The 15,599-nt window shown below is 35.7% G+C and overlaps 1 protein-coding gene and 1 long non-coding RNA gene across 2 annotated transcripts; one reads left to right on the plus strand and one right to left on the minus strand.

Annotated features, from left to right (window-relative positions):
• Positions 1-92: 92 nt before the first annotated feature.
• LOC106960245 (uncharacterized) lies at positions 93-2,426 on the minus strand. The gene is made up of 2 exons (XR_001427531.1): positions 2,200-2,426; positions 93-188 (listed from the first exon to the last, which is right to left on the minus strand). It is a non-coding gene; the product is annotated as an uncharacterized LOC106960245 (long non-coding RNA).
• A 134-nt stretch (positions 2,427-2,560) lies between these two features.
• Positions 2,561-11,887, plus strand: rab22a (RAB22A, member RAS oncogene family). Its single transcript, XM_015053235.1, has 7 exons — positions 2,561-2,849; positions 3,339-3,418; positions 4,866-4,947; positions 8,227-8,298; positions 8,557-8,663; positions 8,979-9,088; positions 10,581-11,887. The coding sequence occupies exons 1-7, from the start codon at positions 2,814-2,816 to the stop codon at positions 10,676-10,678; spliced, it is 585 nt and encodes a 194-aa protein (XP_014908721.1). The 5' UTR covers positions 2,561-2,813; the 3' UTR covers positions 10,679-11,887.
• The last annotated feature ends 3,712 nt before the right edge of the window (positions 11,888-15,599 follow it).

The following is a 15,599-nucleotide window of genomic DNA, read 5'->3' on the forward strand; positions in this document are numbered from 1 at the left end:
AGCACAGTATCAACGCTAAAAAGTTGTCCAAAAACAAAAGAACCTCTAGGCAGAATAAAATTCATTGTGTTTTTTTTTAAATATATTATATATTTAAATATATATGTCTATATTTTGTCATACAAATTTATTGATATACTTACAATCGTCCAGATCATCATGGCCATCTTCAAAGTATAAAGATAGACCTGCAACAATAAAACAGTAGGTGGGGAGTTGCATTTATAAAATAAATATAAACGTTTGGTGAGCAAGAGTGTTGCATCAGGTGTGACTGACTGCATTTGATCTTTTATTGTGCCTACAATTTAAATTTTAACACACTTTATGATTAAAACTTTGGTGCATAAGATAATTTCTCTCAACTCAACATCTAAATTATCTTTTAGATACATAACTACACTTTTGCTTTACTAATTCATATTTTGTTTGATATATTTTAGTATACTTTGATATTACATTTCATATCAAAACATTTTTACTAAACAGAGCTCTTAGAATAAAATCAGAGGTTTTCAGGCTGAAGTTGTTTGGAAGATTTGCAGTTCAAAGGTGGATAATTCAATTATGTGACAAGAAGATCATGGGATCCAGTATAATATTTAGTAGCATTATCGCAATTGAAAAAGCCTCATATCCAGTTCATCTCTCCTGTAATAAGAAGTTCAGTCTGCTTATTTATTTTTAAATCCAATAAAGGAATTACACAGAGAATATATATGACCCATATAATTTATTCTGGCTTAATAAAATAACAGATATGCTTAAAAATGATCGAATAACCAAAACATTGAATCTTAACTGTTTTATCATGTCAGCGAGTGCAGCAAACACAATAATAATAATTTTGGATGCAGCATTTTATTAGGAGACCATGTATTCATGCTGAAAATTGATAATATATTGGAATAGTTGGATGGATTAACCGCCTTTAATACCCTCAAGTAATGTATGTTTATAGTAGCTGAGATTTTAAAACTAAATTAAGAGTTTCAGGAAACTTAAAAAAAATTGTAGTTTAGCCAATAATGATATAATCATTAAGATTTTCAGCAAAAAGCACTATTAATAAATGTTTCCCTACAAATAACATTACAGAGTGACAAGAAGAGAACCTGTTATAAGCCTTACAATTCATTACTTGTATCTACCAATTACTCGATCTAATTATTTATAAGAAACCTGATAATGATCTCAAAACTCTAAAATCTTTCTCAAAAACAAAAAATCTGTAGCCAACATAAAACAATGATAAAGAAATATTATCTGCATGAGTATTGATACAACCGACTGCGATATGTTTAACTACTTTATGCTATTATATGTTCCAAATTACAATGTTTGTCCTTTATTTTATGTACATGTATATTGTTATGTACGTAGCCTATTTTACTAATAAAGAACTACTGCTGATGGGACATTTCCTGCATTGACCAACACACTCTAAACCTACTGGATTTTATTGGAGAACAAATAAAAAATACGACTTTTTATACCATTCAGTAATAGAGACATCATAACACCAGAAAGTTCAAAGAGGAGCCCCGAAAAGGATCCAGGAGGCGAAGCCTGTGTTTACAGCTGTTGAGGCTAAGGAATGTGCTCCAGATTTAAAACACCCTAAAACTTGGAACGATGTTATGGAGCTGGTGTTTTACAACTTAAATAGAAAACGTTGCGATAGACTTTAAGGCACCAGCAATATACCCAACGACCAAAAACAAACAATACACTTTGTTATGATATATGGCAGGATTTGTCAGCTTATGGCTGACACTGACTGTGGCTACCCGGCTAACGCTAGCTAAGTTAACTCGATAGCATTTGCTTTTACAACAGGTCGAAAATCATCCAAACAAAAGAGATAATCTGTATTTAAATAAAACTAACTCGGTGATTTTATAATACGACATTCTCAATTTGAAAATAAATTATCAAAGCACGCTTCTGAAACGACCCATTTCGACACTCCTGATTAGCTTTCGTTAGCGAATAGGCTAGTCTTGCTAAGTCTGCTAACACGGGTTGTCCAAGCCCTGCTCTAGAGTCGGCTTTCCTAATTTACCATTACACCAAACAAGTGGTGAAATAGTTACTGCAGTTCAAGTAATACATCTCTGAACAATAAAATGGCACTTTATCTAGAACAAAAAAATCCAAAAGTTTGTAAGAAAATATGGTTTAAAAAAGTGTTATTACCTGCCATCTTGAGTATCGGCTCGGCTCTGCGGGCTGCCTATCTGCCTTCTAATGCGCTTCCGACGACAGGGGTGCTTTTCATGGCAGGGGTGCCTTTTTCGATACAACACCGTCCGCCGTCCCGTTATGGGCTGTCACTCAAACACGGCAACAAACTACTTCCTGAAAGTACTTCCCGACGCTGCCCTTTACCGACTAATTATGTTTTAAACAACTACTGCTACTGTTGTTTTGCAGCTCTGGTACAAACTCGACATAACTGAGCAAAAACTGAGCTTTTCTTTGTGCGCCTTCAAACAAAAAAAGAGAGGCTATACAGTCACGTGACTATATGCCGTAGTTCAAGATGGAGCCTGCGCGACTCAGCGGCTTCGCAGTTAGCTAGCTAGCTACCTACAATAATGACAATATTTAATGAAATAGGAACGACTTCGAGACGTTTTGATGCGTACTGTGGGATTTTTTGCCTAAATCAGGATGTCCATTTACAGTTTTTGTTCACTATGAAGCTATAGTGTTTGCAAACAGAGACCACCTGAAGAATATTCAGATAAGAGAGAAGAGGAGAAAATTGTACATAACCTCAATCTAATCTCGCTTTAAGATACAACGACATGGCACTGAGAGAGCTGAAAGTTTGTCTCCTTGGGGTAAGTCACGGTGTCGATTTGTTTAAGGATAAGACTTATGTATTTGTGATGTTCCAGATCTGTACTTACGTTTGTAATCAAAACTACATTCAATATGATCTGACGTGAAGGTTTAGCAGGTACACTTTAAACATGATTTTAGGTAATTAATCGTCTTGTATACTATTCAATTTGCCATAAATACTATTCTTATATGTACGATAAGCACCTTGAATTATCAGCCTGTATACCTAATTAATAGGTTAATGACACAATGAGAATATCAGAAAAAAAGAACGAGGACAGTCAACCAGCTAAAAATATTCTATCAGTAAAGACGGAAATAATCTGTCAGTAGCTTAATTTAAACTACTGACTTTTTTGCCTAAGGAAATAATATAAGCTCATGGTTCCTGTTTAATTCTCTGTAATGTAGCAGTCAAGAAGAAAATGCCACAAAATAGCTTTTGTCCATGCTTAATACAAACTCTCTTTGTTTTGTTTCTGCAGGATACTGGAGTTGGAAAATCAAGTATTGTTTGTAGATTTGTGGAGGACAGCTTTGACCCAAATATCAACCCAACTATTGGGTAAGTTTCCCCTGTGGCTTATATACTGTCACCTTTTTGGTGGCTTTGGGAGAATGCTTTCTTAAATGGTTGGTATTGATTTCAGTAAAAGCTGAAAAGAAGCATTTTGTTGACAGGAAATGGGGCTATCTTATTGTCAAACATTTGATAATTATTTTAAAATGATTGTTTGCCAAAGTCTTTATGACAATATGCAAGTTTTCTGTTTCTTATTAGATGCAAACTAGGTCAACTGGGTGTTTTTAAGTATAATTTTGATTTTTAATTAAGAAAATAACTTAATAAGGCTATTAATAAAAATACCCCAAAACTATTATCCATCCATCCACTGTGTTTATAGTTACAACAACTTTTAATTCTCATTTGGCATCAATAGAGTATTTTTGAATTGCTTTGAATTAAATTTATCTGAGATCAGGACATAAAAGTCACAGCCTGGAAAAGAGAAAACCAAATGTCCCTCTTCCCAGCATCACTTTTCATGTCATTTTGTGGGATTTCTAGGTGTTCCTAGATCAGAAAGAAATTATCGTCCCTCCAGTGTGTTCATGTGTCTGCTCCAGGCTCTCCACCCAGTTGAATGGGCTTGAGAAATCTCAAAAAGGCGTCCTGAAGAGATGCCTGAAACACTTGAGCTCACCCGTTTTGGTGCAGATGACCAGCATCATCCCACTTGGATGACACATCTCTTACCCAACCTCTGGTCTGAGTCTGACTTCTCTCCAGCTGATTTCAGCCATTTGTGTCCAGCTTCATGAATCACTTGTCATACCATAAGTCATTGCTGGAATGTTGATAGACCAGAATATTGAGACGTTTGGCTTTCGACTCGTCTAGTTCATTATCTCAACAGACCACAGCAATCCATCGTCACTGTTCATAAAACAAAAGGAGCATTCCGTCTTTTCTTTGGTAAAAAATAATGGCCTCTGACTTAGAGCTGGCTTTAATTCCAGCTACTTGGCACTCAACTTCCTGTTGAAGACCATGGCTTGAAAATGCAAACACACATGACAACCAAATAATTGGTGAAAAACAAACACTCTGATCTTCCTAAAACAGCCTCCTGTCTAATACTACACCTTGAGACTATAAACGGGATCTGGAATACTGGGCAGTTCTAGGAGAGTCAAATCCGCACAGCGAACAAGATTGATTTTGAAAAGTCACAAAATATTTTTAAATGCAGCTAAAATAAATGCCATCTGATCAACCTAGAAAAATAAAAAAAGTAATAATAATTAAAATATGATGTTAAAAATGTTTTTTATTATTTACATATTGATCAGAAATTAAGTAGAAATATTTCAAGAGGGTATAATAAAAAAGTAAAGATGGTATCAACAGTTATCAGACATTTATTGACTTTATTTTCTTGAGCCTCAAAATAAACCCATCCAAGATTTTCAAATTAATTTATTAATCATCTGCTCACTGTTTCCAACAGCGCATCGTTCATGACCAAGACAGTGCAATACCAAAACGAGATGCATAAATTCCTAATCTGGGACACGGCAGGACAGGAGCGGGTAAGTATTTTTTAATTTAGTTACTCTGAAGTTGAAGTATAACAAAATTTCCATGTATTTCTAAAGCAAGTGAAATAGTTATGTAGCTCTAACTCTGTGTGTGAGCCCTTGCAGTTAGCCAATTCTTCTGAAAGGGGGCAACATTTTCCTTTCTATAGAAGGAGGTCTGGAATATTGTCTGTGGTATTTTTTTTAAAATCGGAGATGGATATTTGTTTTGTTTGAAAGCCAAATACAAATCTACCATATTTTGTACTTTGATGTTTCTGGTACATGTTTGTCTCAAAATGATGTCACCCCTGTCACAAACTTGACATTTGTTCATATATAAATGCATTTCTTTTCTTAAAATATCTTCTTGGAGGTTATAGAAGACATATAGAATAAAAGCAAATCCACACTGAAAGTGAAACCAGCCCAGTGACAGTTGTTTTGTTTTTTTGTGTGAAAGGAGCAGCTTTCTCCTTTGACTCACTGTCTAACTCCTGTCTCTCTGTGCCTTAGATATCCAACATCACTTCCCTTTTTTCCTCTGAACTTCCCTTTCTCAAGCTCAACCTTCTGCTATTGTAATGTTTTGTCCCCTGCGTCAGCGCTCTCCACAGAGCTGAGATAAGATACGGCTCGTCTTTCATCCTCCTTCCCTCTGGAGGATTCCTCTTCCTTGTGCTCTTCAGGGGACATCCGTGCAGACCTATTTAAGATAAGACAGGAGGATGAACTCAGCGTCTCAGCCCTGTGGCGTGTGCTGCTGTTTCTGGTGTATCTTATCTGACGCTTTCTGCCACTCTACATCAGACTGTCCCCTGTTTTTGTTTTTTACTTTTTAATTAGGGCTGCAAATAATTATTTGAGAAAGCGATTATTCTTTTGCGAATTCTGATGATTAATTGAATAACTAGATAAAAAATATTGCTGCAGATTTTTACACAACAGTAAAAATACATAACCAAGTAAATCAGTTCCTTTTTTGAATAAGAAAATAAATAATTTATTCCCTAAAATGCAGTAACATAGCATCCCTCTATACAGTCATTTGTAGCAAAGGATGCAGGATGTTTCAGCCCCATTTCTTATGCACAACCATTTCAACCTCTTGATCCCTTAACAAGTCCACATGTATAAATGTAAAAGAGTCAAATGCACCATGTGTTCCTGGGTTCCTGTTTCTACAAAGCGGCTGTGGTATCTAAAGGCCTTGTTTTCTAATCTCTTTGAAGCTTTGGCTCGTCAAAATCTGACAAATTGCAAGAAAGGAATACAAAACCAGCTGAAACATAAGTGCAGCAAGGGAAGTCTCTTAGATTCCCCAAGTTCAGCATTCGTATCTTAAAATCAGATCAGGCATCAAGCGACAACTGATCCCAACTGTAACCCACCAACCTTCCACCTCTGACTGCCCTGTTTCACAGAAATCAAGCGAAGTGAAGCCTCACATCCACTTGGAAAAAGAAAGTCCCTTTCGTACACCCAGCTTGTGGTTTCAGCTATTAATCAGCTCTGCCAGGGTATCACTGTAGTTGTTTTTTTTGCTTCTGTGTGGCCAGACGTCTGGCCTCGGTGTGATTGCTCTTTGGGTTCAGGCGGCGATCGACCACACAGGTCTTGCTGTGGCGAAGCCCCAACACTCGCCAGCGAAACAGACAGAGCTCTTCTCGGTGCCGCTGCCAAAATATCCCAAGCTGGATTCCTGCTGCTAGACTTTAGGCCAGTAACAACTGTAATTATGGGGAATGTGTGCTTTTCTGAGGTAACATTGTCACTCTAAGACGAATGGTTTGTTTTGTTCTATTGTGAAGGAAAACTGAATTGCCGTACAGGCTGGGTCACCCAGGATTTCGAGTTTCTGGGTCGTTGCTTTCCAAATAGATATCATTAGCTGATGTGTGACACTTGAATCAGCTGCAGAGTTACCCGTTGAAACCAGAAGTTTACATACACAGGATAAATAGATTAACAAAAATTCTCACTGTCTGAAGGAAAATAAGACCAAACTTCACTTGTTTTAGGTCAGTTAGAATTGCTAAATGTCAGAATAATGAGAAAATACAGATATTCATTTATTAACGTCATTGTACATATTTTTAAGTACTTGATTGCATTGCCTTTTAGCTGTTTGACTTGAGTCATGCTTTTAGGGTCTCCTTTCCCAAGTTTCTCACAATAGTTTGCTGAAGTTCTGGTCCTAGTTCTGGTCCGCTCCTCCTAACAGAACTGGTGTAAGTGAGTCAGGTTTGTAGTTTAGTTATTAGACTGATACCAATATGTTGAAAATGAACAAATATTGTTAAATATCTTTTTACTTTTTATTCACAAGATCAGAAAATAAGTCATTGTTTTTGCTGGATGCTTCAACAGCAAAAAGAGTAAAAAAACCTCTACATACTGTATTAAAGGTTTTCTTTCAAGTGACAGTACTTTAATGCTGTAATGCTGAAAGTAGATAATACCTACCAACAATATGTAAGACACTTTAAACAAATCAGTCTTTTATTTCAGTAGCACAATCTCACACATCCAATAGAAAAATAGTAATTTCCTTTAGAGGAATCCAAACACTACGGAGCGGGCTTATTAATGAGGTCAGGTCTGAGCTGGGGAGAGCTTTATCTTTAAACACCAGAACCGGGTAAATCAGAGTTTACACATTCTGCACAGGCTGTTCTGATCAAGGAGTGTCTCCATGATGCATTTGGTTTAGATCAAATTTGTGATCGTTCATAAATGTCTACTTGTTAACATCTTTTGACACTTTCTGCTCCTTTTCCCCTTGATAACATCTGAACGTGTAAGGAGAAAGGACTTGCACTGCTTGACTTTTTAAAAACACACCTTTTTTGTGTTGATCAGAGTTTTATTTCACTTGCTACAGTCCAGCTTAGTCGTGTCATTTCTTTTCTGCGTCAGAGTCTATGAAAAACCACAATCTGTAGGAGGTAATCATGTAAAACTGTGCAGTTATACTGAACTGATATATTTAGCATTCGCATATCACAAAATGAATGACAGAAAGGAAATGAAGGTCCTCATTGACGCATCAGCGTCGATTGTTTGTAATAGGATTATTTACAGTCACATTCTTCATTCTAAATCCTCTCACATTTCATTGGATTTTAAGCTATTTTCAGGATTGACGATGTCAGAGTATAAAAACGGTTTAAGCAGAGATTAAACTCACTGCACAGTTTAAACTCATCATTTATGTCGCTTCTCTTTCAAAGGTCCACACAGCATTGTTTATTTTTTTTTTTTTAAACAGCGTTTCTCATCTTCCCATAGTTTCGTGCTCTGGCGCCGATGTACTACAGAGGTTCAGCGGCGGCCATCATTGTTTATGACATCACAAAAGAGGTGATTTTAACTTTTCTTTTTTCAACTAATTAGCTTTTTACATTCATTGCATTTGTGCGAAAAGAAATAAAAGTTCTTTAAGAGAACAAAACCTTGCAAACGATAACATTTTTGAAATTAATTTATGCATTTTGACATGAGAGTGGCACCAATCTGGTTCTTATAATGCTTCAGTTTTCCTGTTGTCCATGGAGACTGAACTTTATGCGCCTCTCCATGCATTTTTCATTTATATTAACATACTTCTTGTCTCATCAGGATTCCTTCCAAACTCTGAAGAACTGGGTGAAAGAGCTTCGCCAGCATGGACCTCCTAATATAGTGGTCGCCATTGCTGGCAACAAATGTGACCTGTTAGACTCCAGGTGAACTTTTGCTTGATCTTATAGTTATGTTTTAAAGTTATCTGATGATTATTACTCCCAATTCACAGCAATAAAGAAAGGGAGGCAATCACATTTCAAAAAACTCTCGATTTTTCCTTCAAAATTATACAAAAGGGATTTTGTTAATAATTTATTTCACTGTTATCTTCTTGAACATTGATAAACACTCTCCCTTCTCCATCTGTTAAATTGTGAAATCTTCTTTTTTATCAGAAAAAAAGAAGTGATGCTTAGCGAGAGAATTGGTTTGCAGGTTGCTAAACATTGTTTTTAATATATCTCGTATGTTTACAGAGAAGTGCCAGAAAAAGATGCCAAGGACTATGCTGATTCCATCCATGCAATCTTTGTGGAAACCAGCGCCAAGAATGCCATAAACATCAACGAGGTGTTTGTAGAGATAAGTGAGTTTTCTGCTCTCCACCTCAGCATAACTCCTCATATAATTATTATTTTCTGTTTCTGAAAGCAGATACCTTTTTGAATAATTTATGATTTTTTTTTTTATAAAAAAATGTTTCAAGAGTTTTGTAAATAAGTCGACAAGTAAAACAAAAGTGAAATATATTCTTTTTGGTCCGTTAAAAGATTATTTACAGTCTGATATTTATATTTCAACCATTTCATTTGGATTTTACATGATAAACTAACACAATGTAGCACATAATTGCAAAGTAGAAGGAAAACTAATGAGTGTGGTGTGTATTTGTAATTAGTTCCTCTTAGCCAGTACTCAGATAGATGTATGGCTCAGTGAGCATTCATTTAGTTCAGATTCTCCATTGGATGTAGGTCTTGATGTTAATTTGCTCATTCTAACATAAATTTGCTTTTATCTAAGCCAGTTGTGCCCAAACTTTTTGTTGTATGGGCCAAAATTGTCAAGAAAGAGTGGCCGGGGCCTAAAAACATACACTTCTTTTTTAAATGCTCAAAATAAATTTTATGTGCTATATATTAGTTAAAAGAGTAAAGTAGTTGGATATTTGTAGAAAATGTATGTGCAAATTATTGCAGATCAAAAAAGACATTTAGGTACAAAGTCTGCTTTCAGATAAAAGTCTAATTTATGGTCAATTACCAAAAAATAAGACCAAGGTGTAGTTATTAAAGAAAAATACTTTGCATTGTCCTCTTCACCTTTACTGTTGTAAAAGTAAACAAAGACTCTTCCTGCATCAGCCATCTGTGCTGGTGGGAAGTGGGGGGGGGGGCTCTACTGGCCCATGGGCCACACTTTGAACATCCCTGATCTAAAGCAATGGTTAGGGTGGTTGTTCTGCTAGGAGGTGACCTTTAACCCCATATTTTTGCAGCCTCTAACAGTTTTTCTTCCATAATTTCCTTTGTGTTATCAGAGCAACATCCCTGCTACTTCTGATTAAAAACATCCCCACACCATGATGCTGTCACCATCTTGTTTCACAGCTTGGGTTGTGTATTCAGGGTGGTTTGCAGTGTTGGTTTTACTCCAGACGTAGTATTTTACATGCAAGCTAAAAATTTACATTTCAGTCTCATTTTACTAGAGCACCATGCGGCTCGTTGCTTTGCCTGTATGTTAAGGTGGACGGTCATTTTTGTTTGAACAGCGCTCTCTCTTCAAAGCCTGGGATATTTTTTGGAAACCTATCCTGTCTGCTGTGTTAGTACCTTCACAGATCAGCTGGATTTATACTGAGATTAAACTAAACACTATTTAAATAACTCCACTTACTTATAAGGGGGATTCTGATATCAGATTTTTTTGCACAGCAAAACTAGCTAAATATAAAATACACAAGAATTTACTTTCTTGTAATTCTGCACTACTGATTATTGGTTTATTGCATACAATCTCAGTATTGTGACAAAATGTGAAGGCTCATACCAACATGTCAGTGTGTTTCCTTGCAGGTAAGAGGATCCCTGTTGCTGACAGTGCAGCAGCAACATCAGGCAAAAGTTTCAAATTGGGACGGCAGGTCTCAGAGTCCCGACGGACGTGCTGCTGATAATTTTGGTGGCTGAACTCGACGCGACCTAAGAACTAAATGTTACCCACCCCGCTATTCTCCTGGTGTGCTTCAGCTTAAAGACACAACACACTATAAAATGTTTTTTTTAAAAACCCCAACAAACACTCATATCTGGTCACTGCAGCTTGACTAGGACAGCAGCAGCCAAGACCTTTTTTTTTTTTTTGCAAAATATGATTTGTATTAAAAATGATTGAGGAAGAACTTTTCAGGTTTTAAACCAAACTTTCATACCTTAATGGTGATAAGTGAAGCTTTCCAGTGTTCTCCGTGGAAGTCACTTATATTTGTACACTTGTACATTTGTAAAAAAGAAAACAACAATATTTTCTGTCAGCAAAAAAATTAATGATGCATTGAAGTAATTTTTTTTAAAAGTTCTAAGTTATTTTTTTTAGGCAAAAAAATAATCTCAGCTTCATGAAGGATCTCCACTTTGATGTTTATATGTAATTTATTTATATGCTCTTTTTATTGCGTGATTTTTATTTTGTTCCAAACAAAGCAACCCTGCTCCCCAAACCCACCACATGTTCACTAGATGCAAACAACAATCATGCAGCAAACAATGCAGAAATGAAAGACGTGTGGGAGTCTACTTCCTTTACACCGAGGGAATACTTCAACATTTTGGTTGAAAGGTGATGGGACATTTACACTTTGGTAAATGTCCCATTACTTCATGAAGTTTAATAAGTCCCAACTATTTTATGTACCTTGTCTAGAGTGTGGACTAAAATTAGAGTTGGTTTGCTGATGCATTATTAGGACAGATGCAGGCTAACCTGCGTTAAAAACGTGTGAAGTCAGTGTGCATGCCTGTTAGAAGTCCTTCTTTGAATGGCTGTTATTCTTCTCTCTTTGGCTTTGAAGAATAGTCTCTTTGGCACTTGTAAGGTTCCTGGGAATAATACGTTATTACTGTAATTTAACCTCTTTGATCAGAAGAACCTCACATGCAGCAGCTCTGTGTTTAATCAGAGCTTTAAACAGTGGCTAATTATTCTGTGTTAACGCCGCCATCTCCTGCCATCTGTTCTACATTTCCTCATTATAGTCACAGAAGACGCCCTCCACTTCACATCCCCGTGCTAACTGTTCATCCTTCTTTTACTTTCCAAACTGTTTAATGGGGAAAGTTTTTTTCACTGATTCTTTAATTGTCCAATAAGGATGTTTTCATCCTTCCTTTTTTTTTTTTTTTCTTACCTAATCAGCACTGCCTTGCATGTCCAAGTGCTGTTTTACTACTTGGCTTGTGATGAAAATACTGAGATCTGGAAACGAGGCCTCGTTTAAAGAAAACTTTTATTTTAAAGCTCTGATCTCATATTAGCAAGTGAGAAAGCTTCATCAGACGTGGGTTTGCGTTAACAATGTTGACCCGTCACTGAACTTTGATCTGTATTTGACTCTAAATGACTGTGGGCTTGGATTTTCTTTCTTTCTTTTTTTTTTTTTTTTTTACTTTTTGTGCCTCATTCTTCTTTAACACCAGGGCCTTGATTCTTGCTTTAATTGTTGCACACAATATGATTTTTGGAGCCTTTTCTTGTCCTCTGCATGAATTTAATTCTGAGTTGCAGTGGTAGAGTAATTCACCCTTTCTTCTAGCATGAACTGGACTTTTTATCTTTGTATGTCCACAATTTGCTTTTTAGATCCAGTTGAAACTGCAACTGAAAGGGAACAAATGTTGGAATATTGAGACGGAAGCTCGAACTGCCTTTTTTCCCTTACTGTCAGTGTAAACCGCTCTTCCTCTTTCTCTAAGAGTTTAGCATAGATGTTGTATTGTGGTGTTTGGTCTATGTTTTGCTCAGACATACAACACCCTTCACACTTAATGACACTGTTGTAGAAGGAATAATTCTCATTTTTGTTGCATTTTTTTTGTCATATATCCAGTTGTTTTAAACAATTTTTTTTCTCTGGCTTATACTTAATTGGCCGGTTTAAATAAGTAACCATTTTGTTCTAGCTATTTTCTAACTTGCAAAGACCTGAGAACCTGAAAAAAAAAACACTCCTAGTTGTCTTGTTTGTCTATATCACAATTTTGGCAAATATGCAGAAAAGGGACAGCACTTTAGTAGTATAAACGCTGCACTTTGGTAAATGTCCCATCACTTGATGAAGTTTAATAAGTCCCAACTGTTATATGTACCTTGAGTTTTGTTTCTTTTTTACCTTTTAAGATTTTGGTGCCAAAGTCATTTTAGCACATTTACCCATCTTGACGATGTGATATGATTTACAGTTTCCTTATAACCCATATCTTTTCTCTGATTATTTCAACGGCGTGACATTAATAATGCACCAGTTTTGATTTTGTTGTTGAAATTAACAAAAAGTCTTGGGCTGGCCCTAGGAATCTGACCAACATGTAACATGTTCATTTTACAGTGTAGATATCAGCCATCAGATTGCACACAATTTAATTTCCTTACTCTTTATTTCCCGTTTTTTGTGCAAACACAATATCTCTGTACACCACATTGAGTACATATATCAGCAGTGTAGCAACTATATTTAGCTTTTTATTTTTTCATATTGATTGTAGCAAAATGCCTAAGACTTGTTTGCAGTGTGAGGCCAAATATGTGAAAAGGGATTTTTTTTTTTTACTAATAAAACTTATTAAAAAAAAGACAGAATGAGTATGTTCTTTTTTCAAATGTAGTTGTTCATACTCAATAGAAATGTCTCCATTAGCCTTTGGAATACAGTAAGAATGTTGTCAGCGGTTTATTGTGTTTAGTTTTCTGCCAGCTTCTAGGCTATATATAAATATATATATAAAGTATAATATGACACTTGAGATGCGTGTTTAAGTGGCAGAAGGCTTTCAACACACTTTAAGTCATGGGGAAAAGTCAAAGCAATTATAGCTCTCTCCACTTACTAACACCCATTATAAAAATGTCTAAAAGCCTTTTAGATAAATTATTTATAGCAATAGCACAACTTCACACCAACAGATGCAGATTCTGCAGTCTTTCAACACTAAGCTCAATCATTATCCTCCTTACTGTGCAACAGGTGGCAAAATAAACTTGGATCCATCTCTAGACAATTACAGACAAGATTAATGCACTCCTTTTTTTAGTTTTAAACAGTCATTATGACGTCTAACCACTGCAACAAGCAACAAAGTATTGCTTCTTTTTTTTTTTTTTCTTTTACAATTGGGACTGATTAGCATTTCAAAAGCTTAAATAATACCTCAACTTTGACCCCAAACCCCAGAAGAACTGAAAAGACGGCTTCAGGGATTCAGAGAGACCAAACCATCTCGTATCCCTGACTCCTTCGTCTCTCTGCCCGACTTTCAGACAAATGAGCTGCAAAAGCAAATGAAGTGGATTTGCAGTGCTTTCTAACAACTGATGTTGTCATCCAGGACATGTTACTGTTTCCTGGAAGTGGAGCTGCTAGAATGTCAACCAGCAACTGGGTTCAGTCTGAGGCTTCATCAAATTTGTTGCAAGACTGACTGCTGCTGGAGATCTTTCCTTCTCCACAGCATCACCATCCACAACAACTCATGGAAGATGCTTGGATGACATGAGCTATGTAACTTTTCCTTTGGGATTTTAAATTGTATGCAATCTAAATGCCACATTCTCTTGTCTTTCCCATTTTGAAGAGTGGCTGAGAGAAATAGACTGCTGTATCTTGTCACATTTTTTTGCCCCAGGGAAACAAAGTAACATTCTTTATATGTTCTCCTTCACTGCAAAAACACAAACTAGTATTTTATCTAGTTTTTAGTGGACATATCTTGTTACACTTGAAATAAGAAAAAAGAAAACAGTAGATATAGGAGCTAGTTTTAAGTCAATAATTCTTGAATATTGATTAAAAAAAATAAATAAATCAGGTCCACTGACAGATATTTTTCATTTATGACATCAGAAAAATTTCTTGCTATAAGTGAAAAATTCTACCAGTAGGACTTTTATGAATATTCAAGAATTGTTGACTTTAAACAAGCTTCAGTATCTTGCTGAAAAGTTACTTGTAAGTTCATTTTGTCTTGTTTTGAGTGAAATAATATATTTGTGCCAGAAACTAAAGAAAAGTACTTGGTAAGATTTTTGCAGTGTTGAGAGGCAGAAGTGTCACAATCTAATAAAACATAATTTGCTTAACAAGTATGTAAAAATCTACAAATGGCTTATTTGTTGATGATGACTTATATAAGTATTAAAATTATTAACTGCAACTGGAGTCCAGTATGTGTGAAAGTCATGGATTCAGGGAAGTAATGGAAATAAAAAAAAAGTAGATTCAGAGCAGCAATGATGGAAAAATGCATTTCAATTAAATGTGTCAGTTTATGGAACAATGTTAGTGGAATAAAATAATCTAAATCTTTTCTGCATTTAGAAGAAATAGAAAATTAGTATGATGAAGTGATATTGTGTTGAATAAGCTCATGGTTTGTTGTGGATTTTTTTTGTATATTTAAAATATATTTGTAATAGTTTTTTTAGCTGAATAGCTAATTTATTTTATGTTAACAGAGAGTAGATATAACTTTATAATTCTCTATGCTCTGTAAGTTGTTACAAGATCTGATCCAAATAGTAAACTCATCACTCTCTTCAGGTGTTTTCCCCCAGGCTTTGAAAACAGCAGTCATCAAACCTCTGATAAAAAAGAACAATCTGGACAAATCACTACTGCAGAATTACAGGATGACCTCTGACCTCCCATTCATCAGCAAAATTATTGAAAAAGCAGTTTTTAAAAAATTAAATAACTTCCTAACAATAATGAATCGCTTTGACTCCGTCCAGTCTGGTTGTCGTGCTCACCACAGCACGAAGACGGCCTAGTCAAAGTGTTCAATGATATCCATATAATTACAGACTGTGGGAGAACCACAGTG

The sequence above is a fragment of the Poecilia latipinna genome, unplaced genomic scaffold, assembly GCF_001443285.1.
Source record: "Poecilia latipinna isolate Pla-1442-1.1 unplaced genomic scaffold, P_latipinna-1.0 Scaffold1170, whole genome shotgun sequence".
Classification (NCBI taxonomy): Eukaryota; Metazoa; Chordata; class Actinopteri; order Cyprinodontiformes; family Poeciliidae; genus Poecilia; species Poecilia latipinna.